The 19,885-nt window shown below is 39.2% G+C and overlaps 2 protein-coding genes and 1 long non-coding RNA gene across 4 annotated transcripts in view; 2 read left to right on the top strand and 1 right to left on the bottom strand.

Moving 5' to 3' along the window:
• The window catches only part of LOC132383487 (uncharacterized), a 101,024-nt gene extending 94,870 nt beyond the window's left edge, over positions 1-6,154 (top strand). The window contains exons 12-13 of the mRNA XM_059954488.1: positions 3,372-3,452; positions 5,887-6,154. Coding sequence (XP_059810471.1) covers positions 3,372-3,432 — 61 coding nt within the window. The 3' untranslated portion in view covers positions 3,433-3,452; positions 5,887-6,154. The remainder of the gene's footprint in view (positions 1-3,371; positions 3,453-5,886) is intronic.
• LOC132383488 (uncharacterized) overlaps positions 1-10,128 on the bottom strand; it is a 124,651-nt gene extending 114,523 nt beyond the window's left edge. Inside the window, exons 1-2 of the long non-coding RNA XR_009508694.1 lie at positions 9,992-10,128; positions 938-1,088 (exon numbers count right to left, since the gene is read on the bottom strand). This is a non-coding gene — a long non-coding RNA (uncharacterized LOC132383488). The remainder of the gene's footprint in view (positions 1-937; positions 1,089-9,991) is intronic.
• LOC132383486 (protein argonaute-4) overlaps positions 9,465-19,885 on the top strand; it is an 86,229-nt gene continuing 75,808 nt past the window's right edge. For both annotated transcript variants that reach the window (XM_059954487.1, XM_059954486.1), the window contains exon 1: positions 9,465-9,580. In XM_059954487.1, coding sequence (XP_059810470.1) covers positions 9,562-9,580 — 19 coding nt within the window. In that variant the 5' untranslated portion in view covers positions 9,465-9,561. The remainder of the gene's footprint in view (positions 9,581-19,885) is intronic.

Here is a 19,885-nt window from a genome sequence, read left to right as displayed (position 1 = left end):
GGCTAAATTCTGATTGATCAGCTTAATTTTCTACTTTGAAAGAGAACATTGCTGAAATCACTGTCTGCTTTGAAATTTTTAAAAATGTGCATTTGTCTATAGTACTGTGCAAAAGTCTTAGGCAAGGAATTGCAAGGGTCGTAAGACTTTTGCACTACTGTATTTGTCAACATGGAGTGGAGAACGAGTTTGTAAATTTGGTGGGAGCAAAGAATGGATGGATTGGTGAAGGTGGAGCACTGTGGGAGGGGTGTGGGGCAGGTGGCAGAAAAGGAGCACCAGGGACAGACGCACCCTTCCCTGTGATTCGAAGCAAGGTTATTTCATTCCAGACAATTGGTTTATTGACATTACAGGATGTCTGGTGCTTCCTGCACGCTCCCTTTTCCCAATCATGATTCTCCTCTCTCTGCTGCTTCCCACTCTCAGTCCACAATAGAGACCCATATCAGAATCAGGTTTATCATCACTCACATAGGTCATGATTTTTTTTTGCAGCAGCAGCAGTGCAGTGCAATACAGAAAATGACTACAGTACTGTGCAAAAATCTTAGGCACCCTAGCTATATATATTGCTTGTGACTAAGACTTTGCACAATACTGAATTTCCTAGATTAATGATAAATAATAATCCTTCCTTAAAACCAATGATTATCATCACAAAAGAGAATCTGACCATCTACAGTAATACATAAAAATGCCGGAGGAATTCGGCAGGTCAGGCAGCATCCACCTATGGAAAGGAATAAACAGTCAATGTTTCAAGCCAAAATCCTACGCTTTCAATACTTGACATTCATTGGAAATTACATAACTGAGCACTCTAATGTCACAAGTTGTGGGGATCTCCATGAAACGAAGTTCTATTAGACCAGTTACATAAAGCAAACATCTTCCACAGAAGGTTATCTGAAGCATCGTGTAATGAGTGACTCACCCTTCCAAAGCTTGTCCAAAAAGCACGACAGGAAAGAGATGAACTGCCCTCAACTTGCTTGGATGAATGTAGTTCCAATACACTGGTTAGACCATATATGAACTGTTGTGTGCAGTTCTGGTCTCCATGTGATAGTAAAAAGTAAGTTGTGCTGTGGAGAAAGTACAAATAAGATTCACTGGGACGAGGTCTAGATGGGAGAACTTTAATAATGGGGAGACGTTGGGTTTGTTTACTCTAGAGCTAAGGAGGCAAAGGGGTAACTTAATAAAGCTATGTATATAAATCAATAATTTATATACAGAACAGATAATCAGAGTCTTCTCCCATGTAGGAGTATCAAAAACAAAAAGACACTGGTTTAATGTGAGAGTTGGGAATTAATTTTTTAACACAGAGTGGTTGATATCTGGAATTCGCTACCAGAAGAGGTAGAAGAGTGAAATAAAATCACTACATTTAAGAGACATGTGGATACTTAAAATCATCAAGACACGGAAAGATACAGAACAAGTATGGGCAAGCTTGCATTATTTTCTCTGACGTGTTGCAGACTGAGAGGGAGACCCCAATAGAAGTTTATAAAATTATTAGAGGTATAGATAGGCTAAATCAGCAGTCTTTTATCCTGTGGTAGAAATGTCAAATACTAGAGGGCATAGTTTTTAGGTATTGATGGTCACTGAGGAGGAGATGAGGTTTCCAATCTGGACTGATTGTGGTCTCTCAGTGAGGAAGTCAACGATGCAATGCAGAGGGAGGTACAGAAATGATTTGTTTGGGAGGATAAAAGGTGCTGAGTTGTAGTCAATAAACAACAGCCTGACATATGTGTTCCAGTTGTCCATTTGGTTCAGAACAGAGTGGTGAGCCAGTAATGTGACATCTGATGTAAATCTATTGAGCCAATAAACAAATTGATGCAAGTTCATGTCCTTACTGAGATGGGAGTTGATTCGAGCCATAACCACCCCCTCGAAGCCTTTCATTACAATAGTTTCAAGTGCATCCCTTGAAGCAGATTATGCTGGTCTTCTTGGGCACTGGTACAATTGATTCTATCTTGCAGTAAGTGGAAACTTCAAACCACAGAAACAAGATGTCGAAGAGGTTCCTGAACAAATCCAGCTAGTTGTCCAGCATAGGTTTTAGCACTTGACCAAACAAGATGCCTTGTGAGGGCTCACCGTCCTGAAAGGTGTTCTGACATCAGCCTCTGAAATTAACATCACTGGGACATCAGGTGTTGTGGGGATTCACGCTGGTGTGTCATTATTCTCCCTTTCAGTGTGCATAAAAGGCATTTTGCTCATTAAGGAGTGATACATCATTGCCATTTATATTATTTGTCCTCACATTGTAGGGGGTAATGCCAGGAAGTACTGCAATTGCTCAGATATTGAGTATATTCGAGGTTGAGAATGACAACATTTTGGACATTAAGGAGACTAACATGTGTGGATTGAGGGCAGAGAAATGTAGCAAAAAATGATCAACCATGAAGGGAAAGAGTTGAAGGGCAATCAAGAAGGAGCATGAAAGTGTTTTTGTGTTGTTTTACTAAACAAGTGTGATGCACCATCAATAGCTCTCGAAGACGTGAGTCGAGATTGACTTTTATTAGCTGGAAGAAAGCACTATCAGCAGCAAGAGACCACCACACAACCTCCTGGAGACTGAGGGAGGAGCAGTGCCTCCAATTGCCTTTATACAGGGGTTTGTGGGAGGAGCCACAGGAGTAGTCAGCGGAGGGCAGGGGGGGGCATGTCCAGACAGGTATATGTAGTTCACCACAGCTACTAGAATCACTGCCTCACAGTGCCAGAGACTCAGATTCAATCCTGACCCAACCTGGGTGTTTGTCTCTGGGTGCATGTCCTCTCTGACCCACATGGTCACAGAATGAAATCATGTCAGATCATGTTTGTTTCGATATCCCAAAGACATGCAGATTGGTAGGTTTATTGCCAACTGTAATTTGCCCTTGTAATTGAGTAGTAAGATTTGGGGGAAGATTTAAAGAAAATGGATGGTTGATGGTTATCATGGAGATGGGCCTATTTCTGTGCTATTTTTCTCTGACTCTAAATACCAGAGGCAGAATGGTTAAAGTAATGATCTCTATTGCTTTATTATTTCGTGACTTAATTTCACTTCTAGCTCTATTGATATCTGTTTCTTCCCCTTGATGGTGGTTTTGTTAGGTGTGAGATGAAAAAGTCATCATGTTCGTTTCACCCCAAGTTTTGATTTTAAGTACTTGGGTCACTTTTTTTTAAATAATCATTGCTCTGATATAGCAACCTATTTATGAAGTCAACATAATGGGTAATATACACCATCAATCAAAGCAGAATAATTTTGTTGATTTCTTTGATTCATGATTAATTTGATATATCAATTTTCATTGTTTAATTTGTTTTGTTCTGTGCAGTCAAGGGGTAGAAAATATCAATCAACACAATCAACAGTTGTCTGAGTACCAATCAGACTGAATTAAATCAAGCAAATGATGGTAATAATCTTGTTTTATAAATTTTGCTCAATCAATCCCAATTAGTTTTCTCAATTTCTTGATAAAAATAAAGCTATGAATGTTACTGGGCTGCTTTGCAGACATTGTAAAAATTGATCTTGATTTTAATATGTGTTTTGTTGCCTTACTGAGATCTATGTTTAATCTTGAAAATTGGGTACTATTTGTTAGAATTCTCAAATGGGAGTAAAATTGTTTGAATTGATCTAAAATTGTTATAATTATTTGTTGAGGAGAACCATCTTATGCAGCAATCTAAAGCCTAAATGTAACTTAGATCATAATCTGAAACCAATTATTTAAGGATGTTGTCTGTGTCTCTAAAGCAAAATCACTTCAATAGACTATTGCTTATTTGCTATAATATTTTCACGTTACATAATCTGCCTCAACCTACAAGCCTCTTATATCTTTGTAACTGCCAATGGTTAGATTTCAGACTGTAACCACATAACAGTAAAACAATGTAAATTTCAGTAAATTCTATAATTTCTAGTGAATCCATTACTATTAGATAGTCGCAATGTAGTTAATCCATGATGGCCTGTTTCTGGTTGGTTCTTTAGCATAATGGGGCCGATTTTCTGTTTTCCCTGTGTGCCAGTGGACCTCACTTTTATTCAGTCTAGTACTGAATACAGTCTTCCACTTGGAGCCCAGCTCCCAGCCCATCAACATGGGCCAAGGCTTCACAATAGTGCACAGGACTCCCTTACTGTGAATGGCTCACTGTACTGATCGGATATGCAAAACTCTATCTCCATCATTTGAAGGATTTTGACACTGCTGGCAAAGTCTACATTTATGCCCTATGCCAAAGAGCTCCTTAAACTGGATGTCTTTTTCTCAGTCATGTCAGAGTGCTGTTCCAATTCAACCATATTGTCATTGGCCTAGAAGTAAATTTAAGCTGTATCAACTAGATTTCCATCACTGAACAAGCAATTGTGAACCAAATCGGTTTTTATGATAATCCAGTAGTGTCAGGGTATTCTAGCTTGCTTAATGATTTTTTAAAAATCTTTTTAAATCCTGCAATAGTGTCACATCATCTGACTTTTTTTTAGTACATCCTAAATTCTTTATCTGTTAATTTTTCTCCTCTTTTTACCCATATTGATGATAGAACCATTGGTTACTATATTTCTTTCAAGATATCATTTTGCCTCAAGAAAAACTACTGAAAATATGCTCAGAAGCCATCCTGTCATAAAAGCTTTCTGAAAAATGTAGGAAGAAAATAAAAGTATCAGCATTTCACCAAAAAGTTTCAGTTTCTTTCGACTGCAAAAGCTTAAGTTGTTTATGGAATTGTTATTTTTATGTGATCTGACGATCAAACTAAAATTGATAAGAATCACACTACCTAGTCAAAAACTTGGATGTTGAAATAAGAATCCATACAAATCTTAACTCTTTGAAAAATAATAGCTTTCCTTTTAAAGTTACTTTAACATGGTTATTTAAAATAGTAACATTCTTTTCATATTTTTGAAAATATTAGAGAGACTACACCCTTCCCACCTCAAATCTCAAAAGCAACAATCATTTGGAAGACTTGTTTTCTAGTCAACATGATTAAGAATTGAATGCTAAATATTTTTTAAACATTGTTTTTGTTTTTTGAGGTACTAGTAAGGCAGAATGCAACACCAAAAGTTCTGGTACATCACCCTTTTGCTTATTTGTGTTTTAATAAGACATACATGTTCTCCATTGTAAATAGCAATGTATCTTTCATAATCCAATCACCATAGTCTGAAACCTACTGCAACGATAATTGCAAATAGTAACTTCCACAGAAACTTTTGGCAAGATCTTAATTTTCAGCCTCAAAAAGTAGATTAAAATGATAAGGAAACAAGCTCAAATTCCTAAAATATGTATGCACAGATATTGCTGAGAACATTGAAAATTTAGCCTAAAAGTCTGTATGGTTCAGTTTTACACTGTATCTCTCAATCACTTTATTTTGAAATGAAACTTGCACTTTAACAATAGTTGATATTGTTTGTCCTCTTTTTTTTAAATCTGTAGTGAAAGGAAAATAAGGGGAACAGTGATTCAATTATAATGTAAAATTACATAGGAGTACAAGTTTGTCTTTGTGTTGAATTGGTGCTATGATGTCAGCTGCCATTGTAATTTCCTCCCAATAACTTGTTCCATTGTCTTCTGTGGAATCGAATATTGAGAGGGGAGTACTGTAGGCCGTAAAAATTAATTTCTAACTTTTACTGCATAATAACCAATACCATACTATTAGAAAATGCATTGAACATTTTAAATACATTTTGTGATTGTGTTCTTCCTATCACCATATTATAACTGTTGTTGGCTGAGCTTTCCTCGCAGTAGGGTGGGATATAATGTGTTTGATGTTTCCTCTAAGGTGATATATTTTCATTTGCAGGGTGCTCCAATTGGTAAATACTTCAGTGTAATAATACATTCAAGCTCATGGAATCAAATCCTAATTAACACAAAACTGTAACATAAATAAAACTATTTGTTAATGCATCCTGTTTGGTTATGAAAAAAGTGATCTTTTATGTATGACAAATTGTAGGACTGGCTTTTTATCTATTCTCAATATAATTATATTGATTTATTAAATAGGCTTAACTTACATTAAATTCAAGTGTTGATATTCTGAATGTATCTTACAACACTATTATTAAAGATTTTGTTGCAACTTGTCACAATAATAAATAAACTAAAAAAACTTACAAAAGTGTATTGTCACTTAATTCCTTCACTTATCAATTATATATTTTGAAAATGATTGAACAGAACTGCAAATGTTTGTAAAGCAAATAGAATACTAAGGGTCTTTATTATAAATTTAAGTTAAGCATTGAGTCTGTACTAAAACAAATAAAAGCACAATAGTTTAATTACCATAGATATTTTAGGACTGAAAACATTGTTGTAGCAATGAACAGAAAATGGCCAGTGTGGTAAGATACAGAAGTATTTACAGAACACAATTTGCATATGTTTTAATATTTTTCAGTGTTATGTAAATGCTTTTCTGGTATGTTAAACAGCAGAAAACTGAAATCATTAAAATCTGCTAACAATAAATTATGTTTCCATTTGAAATTGGTTTATTATGGTCACATCTGTTAAGGTACAGTGAAAAGCTTAATAAGCTGTTCATACAAATCAATTCATTACAGGGTGCATTGAGGTAGAACAATAACAGAATGCAGAATAAAGTGCAACAGCCACAAAGAGAGTGCAGTGCAATTAGGCAATAAGGTTCAAGACCATAACGAAGTACTTTGTGAGGTCAAGAGTTCATCTTACCGTACTAGAGAGCCATTCAATAGTCATGGTGGTATGTGTTGTCAGGCGTTTGTATTTTCTGCCTGTTGGGATAAGTGAGGTCTTTGGGTAGGCTGGCTGCTTTACTCATGCAGTAAGAAGTATAGACAGAATCTACTGAGGAGCAGTTGGTCGCACTTAACAGTTTCTTGCAGTCATGGGCAGAGCGGTTGCTGTACCAACCAATATGCAATCAGATAGGATGTTTTCTGCAGTGCATCATTAAAAATTGGTAAAGGTTGATGGGGACATGCTAAGATTCTTTAGTCTCTGAAGGAAGTCATGATATTGGTGAGCTTTCTTGGCCATAATGGTTATGTGTTGCTGCCATTAACGTTCAGTCCTAGGAAATTTAAGTTCATGACCCTCTCAACTTCAACAGCACTGCTCTCCTTTCCTGAAGTCAGTGGCTACTCTTATATTTTGTGGATATTGAGGGAAGAGTTATTGTCATGATACCATGTTATTAAGCTTGCTATCTCCTTCCTGTACTCTGGTTCATTATTAGTTGAGGTACAGTTCTCTGTGATAGCTGCCAACTATGTAAATTGTATGAAGAAACTGAAAGGCTACAGGAAATTGGTGTTCAAAATAACAGGCAATTTATTAAAAACTGGTGTGCACCAGGAGACTAGTCAAAGCTGATCTACCTGAGCATGAATTTGATACAGTTTTTACATTCTCAGTTGATGAGATTACCTGTAAAACTACATTTTGGTAACTGAAATGGTTAGAAGAATACTTAATTGAGTAAAGACTGGGTCCTCAGTACAGAATAAAATGATTATCCACAAGTCTAACAACAAATCCAATGCTCTATTACAACAGTAGGTGTACATTACAAAAAAATTGGTGAAGTTCTTGATACTTGGTTGTATTTGCTGCTGTATTCCATGTCTCTACTTCTAGGCTTTGTGTGCTGTTCTCTGTTATCGCATTAGCTCAATCCACATCCCTATTTAATAGTTAATGGGCCTCTCTGTTCTTTCCCATTCAAGTTAGTATCATCTACAAACTTGTAGATTGAGTTAGAACAGAATCTGGCTATGTAGTCATGAGTGTATAGAAAATAGAGTAGGGAGCAGTCTTTTGGGACATCAGTGTTGAGAATAATCATGGCAGAGGTGTTGCCATCTATCCATATGTACTCTACTGGGCACGAAGTCGAGAATCCAGTTGCTGATGAGATGTTGCCTTCCAGTTTGGTGATGAGTTTTCTTGGAATTATAGTCTTGGATGCAGAGCTGTAGTCAATAAACAATAGTCTTAATGGAAGAGTCTTTCCTGTGCAGATGCTCCAGAGATTAATGTAGGGCCAGGAAGATCGTGTCTGCCATAGATCTATTCAGAGGTAGTACCAGATGATTGGAGGGTGGCAAATGTTACTCCTCAGTTCAAGAAAGAGAGTCGTTAAGATGTTTTAACCTTGTTTTTCTTGGGTACAGGAACCTAAGATAACGTCTTTGGTTAGGCTGACAAAGCAGGAGAGAACTTTGGATTGCAGCTGGAGAGGTTAAAAATATCTGCAAATACTCCGCTAGCTGATCACAATATTTAAGAACAATGCCAGGGATACCACAGCAACACACATAAATTGCTGGAGGAACTAAACAGGTCAGGCAGCATCTATGGAAAACAATACAGTCGATGTTTTGGCCTGACCCTGAAGAAATTTAATGAAGGGTCTCGGCCCAAAACATCGACTGTGCTTTTTTCTACAGATTTATTTCCTCATATTAGCATTGTAAAACTTTCTGTACTGGATCCTCCATATCAGCTGTTGTTTATATGCAGGAAGAAGGAGCACAGCCTGCTGATTGTTTTATGAAAGTGTGGTTGTGTGGGGTGTGTGGATGCTGGTGGGTCAGGAGATGTGCAGGTAGGGTTTTGGTAACATAGCTGACTGATTTGATAATATAACCTGATTGAAGTCAGCAGTTGCAGACCACAGAGTATGTACTTCATTTAGTGCAGGCTTCAGGTCTGTCTAAGGAGGGATGTTGACTGCCGTTTATAGAGCTAAAGTGAACTCCTGTGGCAAACAATACTCTTCACTCATTAGATATTACAAGCTAGGTGAGCAGAAACTCACTGGAACTATCATGTATGAGCACCAGAGTCCTCTGGTTCTAACATTGCCAAAGGACAACTTGAGGCCCATCCAGTGAATTGAGAACCCCTTACGTATTATGGCGCAGTCAGGTAAAGCAGTGTAAGCCACGCTTCAGTGGGACATAATACACCAATAGTTGCTAAGTAGCATTTAGAAATACAACCATATTCATTATAAAAATTTTTGATATGCACATACTCTTAATGGGAATGTGATCTGAAAACTTCTTCAGCTTCCAAATGTCGCGTATTATACTTCCAAATTGTCAACCGTGGAGAGAAGAATGATAGATTCGGCTTCCACTTCCCTTTCCTGTCACTTTGAACTATCATATACTTATCCGCTTTACACAAATAAATTGCATTTATATTGTATCATTGCAAATGTCCAGAAAAAAAATCAATGAAGCACTAGTTCCCCAAACTAAGTAATATATTGCGTCCACTGGTGAGATTCAAGTTACTACCATACGATTGGCCCCAGCTCTCATGCACGTGCACACGCGCGCGCCGTTTAAAGATCCCGGTCCGCGCACGCGTGTTCTAGAGGTGGGTTGTTAGGGACATGCGCAGTATTTGTTCTGTCTGAAGCGTCGTTCGGAGGGGAATCGGGTTCGATAGGTATCAGGAATCGGCGGCGACGGGAATGGAGCCAATGGCGCCAGGTAGGGACTCGGCTCGGGGAGCTTCGGGATTGCTGTAAAGGGAAATGTGATAAGTAGCCCAGCCCTTGACAAAAGCCAAAGCATCGACGAGGAGTGGTTTGGGCCCGTGAAAGTGAGCGCTGCCTCGGCCCAGTTCACAGCCACGCACAACCAGTGTCGGGGTATCAGAGCAAGGGAAAGCCATACAGTTTGTAATCGCAGACAGTGCTTTGCCGGCTACAATTGATTGTATTTTCCGTACGTATGTTCGGGAATTGAGACTTGCCACGCTTTTCCCGAAGGGCGAAGGCCCTTTTGATCCTGCTGTCTGGCAAGCATGCACCTGAAGCCTGTTTGTAAACAAGCGAACGAAGGCAAAGCCAGCAAGTAGGCGAAAAGCCATGGTCTGGAGCAAGCGATTGCTATGTATACCTGTTGTTCTTTTCCTCGTAGCTTGGTGAAGAGGCGAATAGTCGGCGACTTGGGCTAGGTAGATGGATGAAATCGTGGGACGATTGGTTTAAGAGTTAGAGGAAGGCGAAAGTCCAGATTAATGAAAGTAAATGAAGGTTGAATTCGCACAATGCACGTAATTATTACGAACGTGGGTTGTGGTTTATGAACACTGGGTCTACGAATGGAATAGTAAAGTGCTGTGGGAACTTTAGTGGTTAGTTAGAAGAACGTAACATCCGCTTCCAGTAGTCTTGCATAGAGGAACAGGCGAAGTAATTCAACCTTCCATCTGATATACATTACCTCAGTATGTACCGAACGAGTGCAGTTTGTTCAGCTTCAGCGATAATTGAATAATGACAGAAATACACTGTTAGAGGAAGCCTATTGTACGGGAATGAAATTAGGTAATGCTCTGAAGCTGTTTTGCGTTTCTCTTTTGCGTTAACTCTGGTGTCGTTCACTAAGCTACCAAACACGGGATTCTAAAACGCAGGTTCTGAGTGTAGACCAAGACATGTTTTTGTTCACGCAAATATTTCATTTTAAAATAAAGTTGTAGATTTTGGAGAGACACGGAAGAAACTGGAGGAGCTCAGCGAGTCAAGCAGGTTCTATGGATGGAAGTGGACAGACCATTTTTCCAGTCCAGACCCTTCATCAGCAATTGAATGAAAAGAGAGATAGCCAGTATATTAATAAGTTGCGGGGGAAAGTGGAAAAAGATCTGGTGGATGATAGGGGAACCAAATGAAGGAGGGTGTGTGATGTGTAACTTGTAGAGATATTATTTTTAAACTAATTTATTAAATGGACCTTTTCTTCCAGTTTACACTGGTCCTGGATATGTTTTGTAATGTGTAAATAAAATACCAAAGTCATTACTTTCAGCAATTCCCTGCTATTTGCAGCAACCACCACACACTTTACCATTACCAATGGTGTCTTTTCCATTCTGGTCTTTTATTTAAAGCTGAACAATGCTGTCTTCTGGTCGTTGTTTTAGTTGTGTTTTTAAATTTCTTCCTATAAATTACATAGAGTTTTCCATTTTTTACCACACTAACTTGCATACCCTTGTTGCCTGAAGCCATGTCTTCTCCCTTTCTACTTTTGTAGTCTCTTAGGGTCGTGGATGACCTCCATGCTATTTTTGTGGATAGTTTGTGGGGCGGTCTGCTGCTTCTATTAATCCGTTGCCTCAATGTACTAACAAAGAATGACCTCTATTCTCAATATCAGCAATTGTTCCTTTATTTGAGCAATCATGTTTCAGAGGTTTTGAGGAACCTGAAGGTGTTCCATTTGAGACAAAGCAGTTTTCTGACAGCCATGAATTTTTGAATCTTCAATGCTGAAGAGCCATCTATTGCCTAAATGGCCAAGACACCACTCCACTGACAGCTGAGAACAGGTGTAATGCATCAGAAATAGGCAGTCAATAAAAGCTAGAAGTAATACTTCAAAGACCTCTTCAACTATCCTAATAATGTCCTTGACCTTGGCCCATAGGCTACTTGAAGTAGCCTATTACCAATAAAGTGAGAAGACATAGAACAATTCAGCACAGGAACAGAGCATTCAATTCACAATGTTGGCCCAACTAAAAAGCAAATCAAAAATTCTTGTACTAATCTCTCCTATCTACATCATGTCCATATCCTTTCATCTTCCTTGCATCCATGTGCCTATCCAAATGTCTCTTAAAAGCCTATAATGTATTTCAGAATTAGAATCAGGTTTATTATCACTGGCCATGTGTTGTTAAATTTGTTAACTTAGCAGGGGCTGTTCAATGCAATACATAATATTAAAAATAAATCAATTACAGTATATGTATATTGAATAGATTAAAAATCATGGAAGAAGCAGAAATAATATCTTTAAATAAAGTGAGGCAGTGTTCATAGATTCAATGTCCATCTAGGAATTGGATGGCAGAGGGGAAGAAACTGTTCCTGAATCGCTGAGTGTGTGCCTTCAGGTTTTTGTACCTCATACCTAATGGTAGCAGTAAGAAAAGGGCATACCCTGGGTGCTGGAAGTCCTTAATAATGGACACTGACTGTTTGAGACACCACTCCTTGATGATGTCCTGGGTACTTTGTAAGCTAATATGCAAGACAGAGCCGACTAAGTTTATGGCCCTCTGTAGCTTCTTTCAGTCCTGTGCAGTAGCCCCCACCCCCCATACCAGACAGTGATGCAGCCAGTCAGAATGCTCTCCACCTTACATCCATAGAAGTTTTTGAGTGCTTTTGTTGACATACCAAATCTTTTTAAACTCCTGATGAGTATAGTCGCTGTCTTGCCTTCTTTATAGCTGCATCGATTAGTTGAGACCAGGTTAGGTCCTTGGAGATCTTGACACCCAGGAACTTGAATCTGCTCACTCTCTCCACTTCTGATCCCTCTGAGGATTGGTATGTGTTCCTTTTTCTTACCCTTCCTGAAGCCTACAATCAACTACAATTCATCTTACTGAATGCAAGGTCGTTACTGCGATCAATATATCTCACTTCTGTATGCTCTCTCATCTCCATCTGAGATTCTACCAACAATGGTTATATCATCAACAAATTTATAGATGGTATTTGAGCAATGCCTAGCCCACATAGTCATAGGATAGAGAGAGAAAAGTAGTGGGTTAGGAACACCCCCCTGAGGTGTACCGATTTTGATCGTCAGCAAGGAGGGGATATTATCACCAATCTGTATAGATCGTGGTCTTCTAGTTAGGAAGTCGAGGATCCATTTGCAGAGGCAAGTACAGAGGCCCAGGTTCTGCAACCTATCCATCAAGATTGTGGGAATGATGGTGTTAAATGCTGAGCTATAGTCAATGAACAGAGTCTGATGTAGGTGTTTGTATTGTCCAGATGGTCTAAGGCTGTGTTAAGAGCCATTGAGATTACTTCTGTCGTTGACCTATTGTGACGATAGACTGCAATGGGTCCAAGTCCCTGCTGAGGCAGATGTTCAGTCTAGTCATGACCAACCTCTCAAAGCATTTCATCACTATAGATGTGAGTGCGGCTGAGCGATTGTCATTAGGGCAGCTCACCTTATTCTTCTTGGGCACTGGTGTAATTGTTTTCTTTTTGAAGCAAGTGGGAACTTCTGCCCATAGCAGTGAGAGGTTGAAAATGCCCTTGAATACTCCCGCCATTTGAATGACACAGGTTTTCAGACCCTTACCAGGTGCTCCATCGGGACCTTCCGCCTTGCGAGGGTTCACCCTCTTTAAGCTAAGATTGGCCTCTGAGACAGAGATCACAGGGTCACCAGGTGCAGCAGGGATCTTCACAGCTGCAATTATATTCTCCCTTTCAAAGCAGGCATAAAAGGCGTTGAGTTCATCTGGTAGTGAAGCATTGCTGCCATTCATGATGTTGGGTTTCACTTCGTAGCAAGTAATGTCATGCAACCCTGCCAGAGTTGTCGTGCATTCAATGTCACCTCCAAGCTTCTTTGAAATTGTCTCTTCACCCTTGAAATAGCCCTCTGCAAGTCATACCTGGTTTTCTGGTACAGAACTGGGTCGCTAGACTTGAATGCCATAGATCTAGCCTTCAGCAGACAACGTACCTCTTGGTCTATCCACAGCTTTTGGTTTGGGAATGTACAGCAAGCCTTTATAGGTACACATTTATCCACACAGGTTTTAATGAAGTCGGTAAAAACTGAAGCATACTCATCCATTATCAAGGATGAATCCCTGAATATGGTCCAGACCTACAATTCAAAGCAGGCCTGTAAGCTCTCCTGTGCTTCCCTTGTCCATTCCTTCTTGGTCCTCCCTACAATCATTTTGCCTCTGTCACCATACCAGACATCACATTCTCGGCATTTACGTCTCTCTGAGTAAAAGATCACATCCCCCTTGAAACTATCCCCTCTCATCTTTAATGCATGCCCTCTGGTATTAGACACTTCAACCCTGGGGAAACAGATGCACTCTGTCCACTATCTATGCCTCTCATAATCTTGTAAACCTCTATCAGATCTCCCTTCAGCATCTGATGCTCTAGAGAAGACAGCCCGTTTATCCAGCCTCTCATGATAGTATGTGCCCTCTAAACCAGGCAGCATCCTGGTACACCTCTTCATGCATTCTCTCCAAAGCCTCAAAATCCTTTCTGTAGTGGGATGACCAGAACTGTACTCCAGATGTGGTCTAACCAGCGTTTTATAAAGTTGCAACATAAGCTCCTGACTGTTGAACTTTATGCGCAAGCCAGTCTTGAATCCAAACAGCCAATTCACTGCAGATCTCATGCATCTTAATCTTATGGATTAGCCTCCCATGAGGGACTTTGTCAAATACCTTACTGAAATCCATGTACACAACATCCACTACCCTACCCTCACTGATCTCTCTTGTCACCTAGTCAAAAAAAACTCAATTAAGTTAGTAAGGCATGACCTGCCACACATTGATTTGAGGAGTTTTGGTCACTAGGAGGTTGATCCCTTCTTAAATAGAGATACTACATTAGCCACTCATCAGTTCTCTGGGACCTCCCCTGCGGATAGAGAGGACACAAAGATACTGGTCAAATATACAGCAATCTCATTGCTTGCCTTCTTCAATAACTTGAGATAAATCCCATCAGCCCCAAGGGACCTGTCTACCTTAATACTCACAGGAGGTCCAACACTTCCTCCTCCTTGAACTCCCTGATGTATTTATATACTCAGCACTGATCTCCTGATCCTCCATATCCCTTTCCTCAGTAAATACTGAAGCAAAGTACTCAATAAGTACCTCACTCACATTCTCCACATCCAAGCAAATGTTCTGCCCTTTATGTCCCACCTTCTCCTTAGTTATCCTCTTACTCTTGAACCATGTACTGAATGCCTTAGGAGTCATCTTAATCCTACTTGCCAAGAGCTTTTCATGGCCTCCAGTGTTGCTCCTAATTCCCTCCTTTAGTTCTTTTCTGGCTTCTTTATACTCCTCAAGTTTGATTCTAACGTTCTAAGCTTTACATACTTTTCCTTTTCCTTCACCTGTCTGGACATCCATAGTTCAATAGTTCGATTTAATATCAGAGCATGTATACAAAATACAACCTGAAATTCTTAGTCTTTGCAGACACCCACGAAAACAGAAGATTACCCCAAATAATGAATGAGAATAAAAATGTTAGAACCCCAAATCCACTCCCCCTTCCCACACACAAGCAGCAACAAGCATCAACCCTCCCCCTCCCACTTCAGCAAAAAAGCATCAGCACCCACCATCCACCAAGCAATTAATAGCAAAGCCACAAGAGAGACCATGATCTGCAGTACAGAGAAACTAAATGTTCCCGCAACCAATTTGACTCGCCATAGGTGCTCTCTCTCCCTAGTAAACACAGAGGGGAGACCAGCAAAAGCAAACATCTCACTGATCTATGGTGTTAAAGTCTGCTGCGTCGCTTTTCAGAGTTCAACTTTAGAATTGGCAGTGTACGCTTCCCCCACCAATGAGAGAGAGAGAGCAGTTCATCAAGTGCAGAGACTTCCTGACTGGTGATCCACTATTCTGGATTTTCTGTTTCCTCCCACAATGCTTCAGTTGGTGGCCTCGGCATAGAATCAGCTCAGCCATAGGGCCATGAAGCCTTGGAACCCTAAAGGCACACTCATCTTCTGGGTCACACTCTTGGGAAATCGAAAAATGGGAGTGGGTCCCATTGCTGCAAAGAACCACAGTTTGAGTGCAGTTGCAGATCAAGGGCACAAATAGAACCCATCCACCTTGAAGAGGATAAAAAGAGAGACATTAGAGGTAAAAATTAATCTGTCCCAGCAGATGAGCTCAAAGAAGCTCCTTGAGGTTCTCTTATCTTTCCGTCCCATCCTTCCTTCCAACAGGAACATACTTTTCCTTTCTAAAGACCTTGCCAAAATGTAAAAAACTTAATAAGGCCTTGAAAGTGAACAGTATACTTGCAAAACATTTTAATTTTTTATTTTGAAGAAGCAACTAAAAACTTAGATGAGAGTAGAGCAGGAAATGTTAGTTGTTGGACTTTAGCAAAGCCTTCAACAGGGTCCCACATGGTAGGCTGGTCTGGAAGGTTAGATCGCTTGGAATCAAGGGAGAGATGGTTAAGTGGATTAATATTTAGTTTGGAGGTGGGAAGCAGAGCATGGTGGTTGAAGGTTATTTCTCAGAATGGAGGCTGGTGATTAATGGGTGCTGTAGTATTCAGTGTTGAGGCCCTTATTTGTTATTTATATAAATAATTTAAATGCAAATAAACAATGTTTGTTAAGTACATTTGTGGATAATAAAATTAGGAGGCAGCATTGTTGTAGAAGGTTACCATAGATTGCAATGCAATCTTTCAGTTCAGGAATTGAGCCAAGGAGCGGCAAATTAATTTCAATGCAGATAAGTGTGAGATGATGCGTTTTGGAAAGTCACACCAGAGTAGGTCTTGTACTGTGAATGGTAGGGCACTAGGGAGTGTAATGGAACAGAGGGATATAGGGGTACAAGTGCATAGTTCATTGAAAGTGGTGTCACAAATGAATAGGATGATTAAGGAAGAATATTTAATGTGCTGACCTTAGTCAAGGCATTGAGTAAAGGAGTTGCACAAATAGTTGGTGAGGGTACTTAGAGTGCTGTGTATAGTTTTGGTCACGTTATTATAGTATAGTTAAAATGTGGTTAAAGTGGAAAGATGCAGAAAAGATGTACAAGGATGTTGCCAGAGCTAGTTGCCTTGACTTGTAGGGAGAGGTCTTTATTCCTTGGGACGTAGGAACATGAGGGGTGACCTTAGAAATGTTTAAAAAGATGAATGTTAACAGTCTTTTTCCCCCAGGCTAGGGCAATCTAAAACTAGGCAGCATCAATTTAGGGTGGGAGGAGAAAGACTTAAAAGTGGCAAATTCTTCATGCAGAAGATTGTGAATACGTGTGATGATCTGTCAGGAAGTGATTGAGGCAGGTAAAATGGTATTATTTAAGAAGAACTTGAATAGATTCATGGATGGCAGGGTCTTAGAAGGATCTAAGTCGAACACAGGAAATTGGGCTAATTGGTTTGAGTGGCCCCAATTTCGGCATGGATTTGTTGGACTGAAGAACCTGTATCTGCACTTTATTGTCGTATTGACTATACTTTTTAAAAAATATTTTCACTATATTTTTTAAAAGTTACATCTACAATTTTATAGTCTGCATATGGGAAGAGGAGGATATACCAAGGTTCCTCAGAAGTGGTGACCATGACCATCATCAAGAAAGGAGATGAACCTAACTCTGCCGACTACAGAGGCATCTCACTGCTGTCTGCCACCAGGAAATGTCAACGCCACAGACCTCCTTAACTTCAACCTCCCAGTGGCCAAAGCTCCTCAAATCAGTGTATGGATTCTGACAATTTTAAAGTTGATATGATTTTCACAGTGAAGCAACTACAAGAAAATTTCAGAGAGCAGTGTGAGCTACAATACATGTCTGTTCATTTTATTAAAGCATCTGACCCCGTAAACTGGGAGGGTATTTAAAGCACCCTCCTTAAATTTTGACTATTCTCATTCCAGTGTGGACAGTGGCTCAGTTTGTAGAATTCTTGCATGTGATTTAATGTTGTATTATCTTCTTCAGATGATTGAATGCAAAAGGTGCCATGGCACTAAATTGAAAATGAGATGGGGCATTCTATTGCTGCAGTGGCTAATATTTTGTGTTCAACCAGCAAAAAACTGATTAGTCATTATTACATTGCTATTTATATTGGTTTGCTGCATTTTGTACTTTCCAGAGTAATTTAGGCTGTAACTGCTTTACTGGAGCATTGTATCCAAATTTTTGGACACTTCAATCAGGAAAACCCTGAACAACTGTTGAATCACATCTGCTCTACCACTAAAGTAGTTAGCATATTAAAAAAAATAGATCAAGGCCATGAGCATTCATTCAATCTGTTGCTGTAGAAACCTCATTTAGTTTATTGAAGATTCATCCATCAGCTATTTGAAGTTACAGCCCAATGCTGCTGATGATGTAATCATCAATTAATTACCGTACAAAAGAAACATCATCCTATGCTCCGGATTCTCAATAACTATGTTTCAATTGCTGGTCGTAAAGCAAAGGTTTTGTGATGTGTTCTTAACAATTTAATAAAAGGTTTTTGTTCAGGCTTTAGTTGATGTCGAATAAACTCTTTTTGGCTTCTTGCTGGGTACAATTATTGATTATAACCGATATTTCGATGACAAAGTTCTCCTATCTTCATCAGAGATTATACTTGGGCATGTTTAGTCTGGTGGTATTTATACCCCTGTAGTCCATCCCTCCTGATTGGTTCTCATCCAGTCAGGTTTCTGCTCTCCCACCTTGTTTACAATCGAATTCCAGTTCTTGCTTCATTGCAATTGCTACACTCTTCTTGACTTAAAGTCCTTACTCCAAGTAAGAACTGGAATTTGATTGTAAATAAAGTGTATCATTCTGAGAAAACTAATAAGATAAATGGTGAGAGGCCTTCTCCTGTGGTTAAAGAGTGGAGAATTTAAGGCTTAGATTTAAAGGTTTGGACATTTCACACTAAGGTGAGCACTCTAAGGTAGATACTTCTTAAGATGTACAAAGGAAATTGGCATCTTTCATAAGTCCAACACTTTAATCTGAATCAATGCTGCAAGTTCAAAATATTATTATGTACTCTCATCAGTATCTGAATTGTATGTTCCAATAAAATCACCAGTGTTCTTCAAGTGAAGGACAAACTTTACCAAAAAAGATAGTGATCTCATTTTAGTAATTCTTCCTGGGAATCTCCATTTGCTTTTCAGTCACGTGCATTAAAGTGGATTTCTAGCATTTTCCCCATGTTGGGCTCCATCTGACTCTACTGCTTACTTCACCTGTCAAACTCTTTGCAGACAACTTTTTCTCACACCTACCTTTGGTTATAAACCTGAATGCAATATCCAGCCCATCCCCAGGTAACAAAAGGGTTCAGTTTTTACAGGCATCCTTAACTTGATTTTTTGTTCACAAGGCTGAAAATACATAAAATATGTTAAACGTACCTCCGCTGTATTGCAATGAATAGTATTAAAAATATGCAAGGCCGATGAGGAAAAACAATTGCTAAAAGTAGAGAGAGCTCTGCCATATGTCAGAGCAATGATGTATGTACTCTTTCATATGTATGAGTGACTGTAAGTCAGATGATGATAACCTGGGGGCAGCCAGTACTGGGTCTTTTTATCTTGTTTATTAAAACGGCTGGTAACCACTTGGCAATCTGGAAGCATCTTTATTTCTGTTATTTAACTACTCCTCTGTACGCAGTAATAACATGTACATAAAGTACTCATTCTTTTGATGTCAAATGTTAGAGTCTGGTCTTCCAAACTACTTCTGTCCATTTGGTGTGCCCAGTCTGCATGGCGATTAAAATTCTCATGATTATTGTCGACTTTTGCTATAAATTTAATTCTTAATCAATACACTTTCCACCAAAAATGCTTTTTGTCTCGTGTCATTCCATATTTTCCCACTCAACTTCACCAATTGATGCTAAATTCTTTAATGGATAGATTTTCCCATATAATTAACTTTGTCATTGTTTATTGTCATAGCAATAACCATTCACCTTGATACCTATAAAATCAAATCCATTGATGCCCCATTTCTACCAGTAGTTTATGTAACAGTTTTACCACTCTGTTTCTTGCCAAAATTGTGACCTTGTTCTATGGTCTTGATCTTTCTCATTAAATATATGATTCTTCTTGCATCTGAACCCCTTCTCCTAGCCCATCATCTTTAACTTGATTGGTTTCAGGCACAGATTCCCAACCTTTTTTATGCCATGAACCCCAGGTTGGGAACCCCTGGTTTAT

The sequence above is a fragment of the Hypanus sabinus genome, chromosome 30 (assembly GCF_030144855.1).
Source record: "Hypanus sabinus isolate sHypSab1 chromosome 30, sHypSab1.hap1, whole genome shotgun sequence".
Taxonomy (NCBI): Eukaryota; Metazoa; Chordata; class Chondrichthyes; order Myliobatiformes; family Dasyatidae; genus Hypanus; species Hypanus sabinus.
The sequence above is the reverse complement of the archived record's forward strand: the minus strand, read 5'-3'. Positions and strand labels throughout refer to the sequence as shown.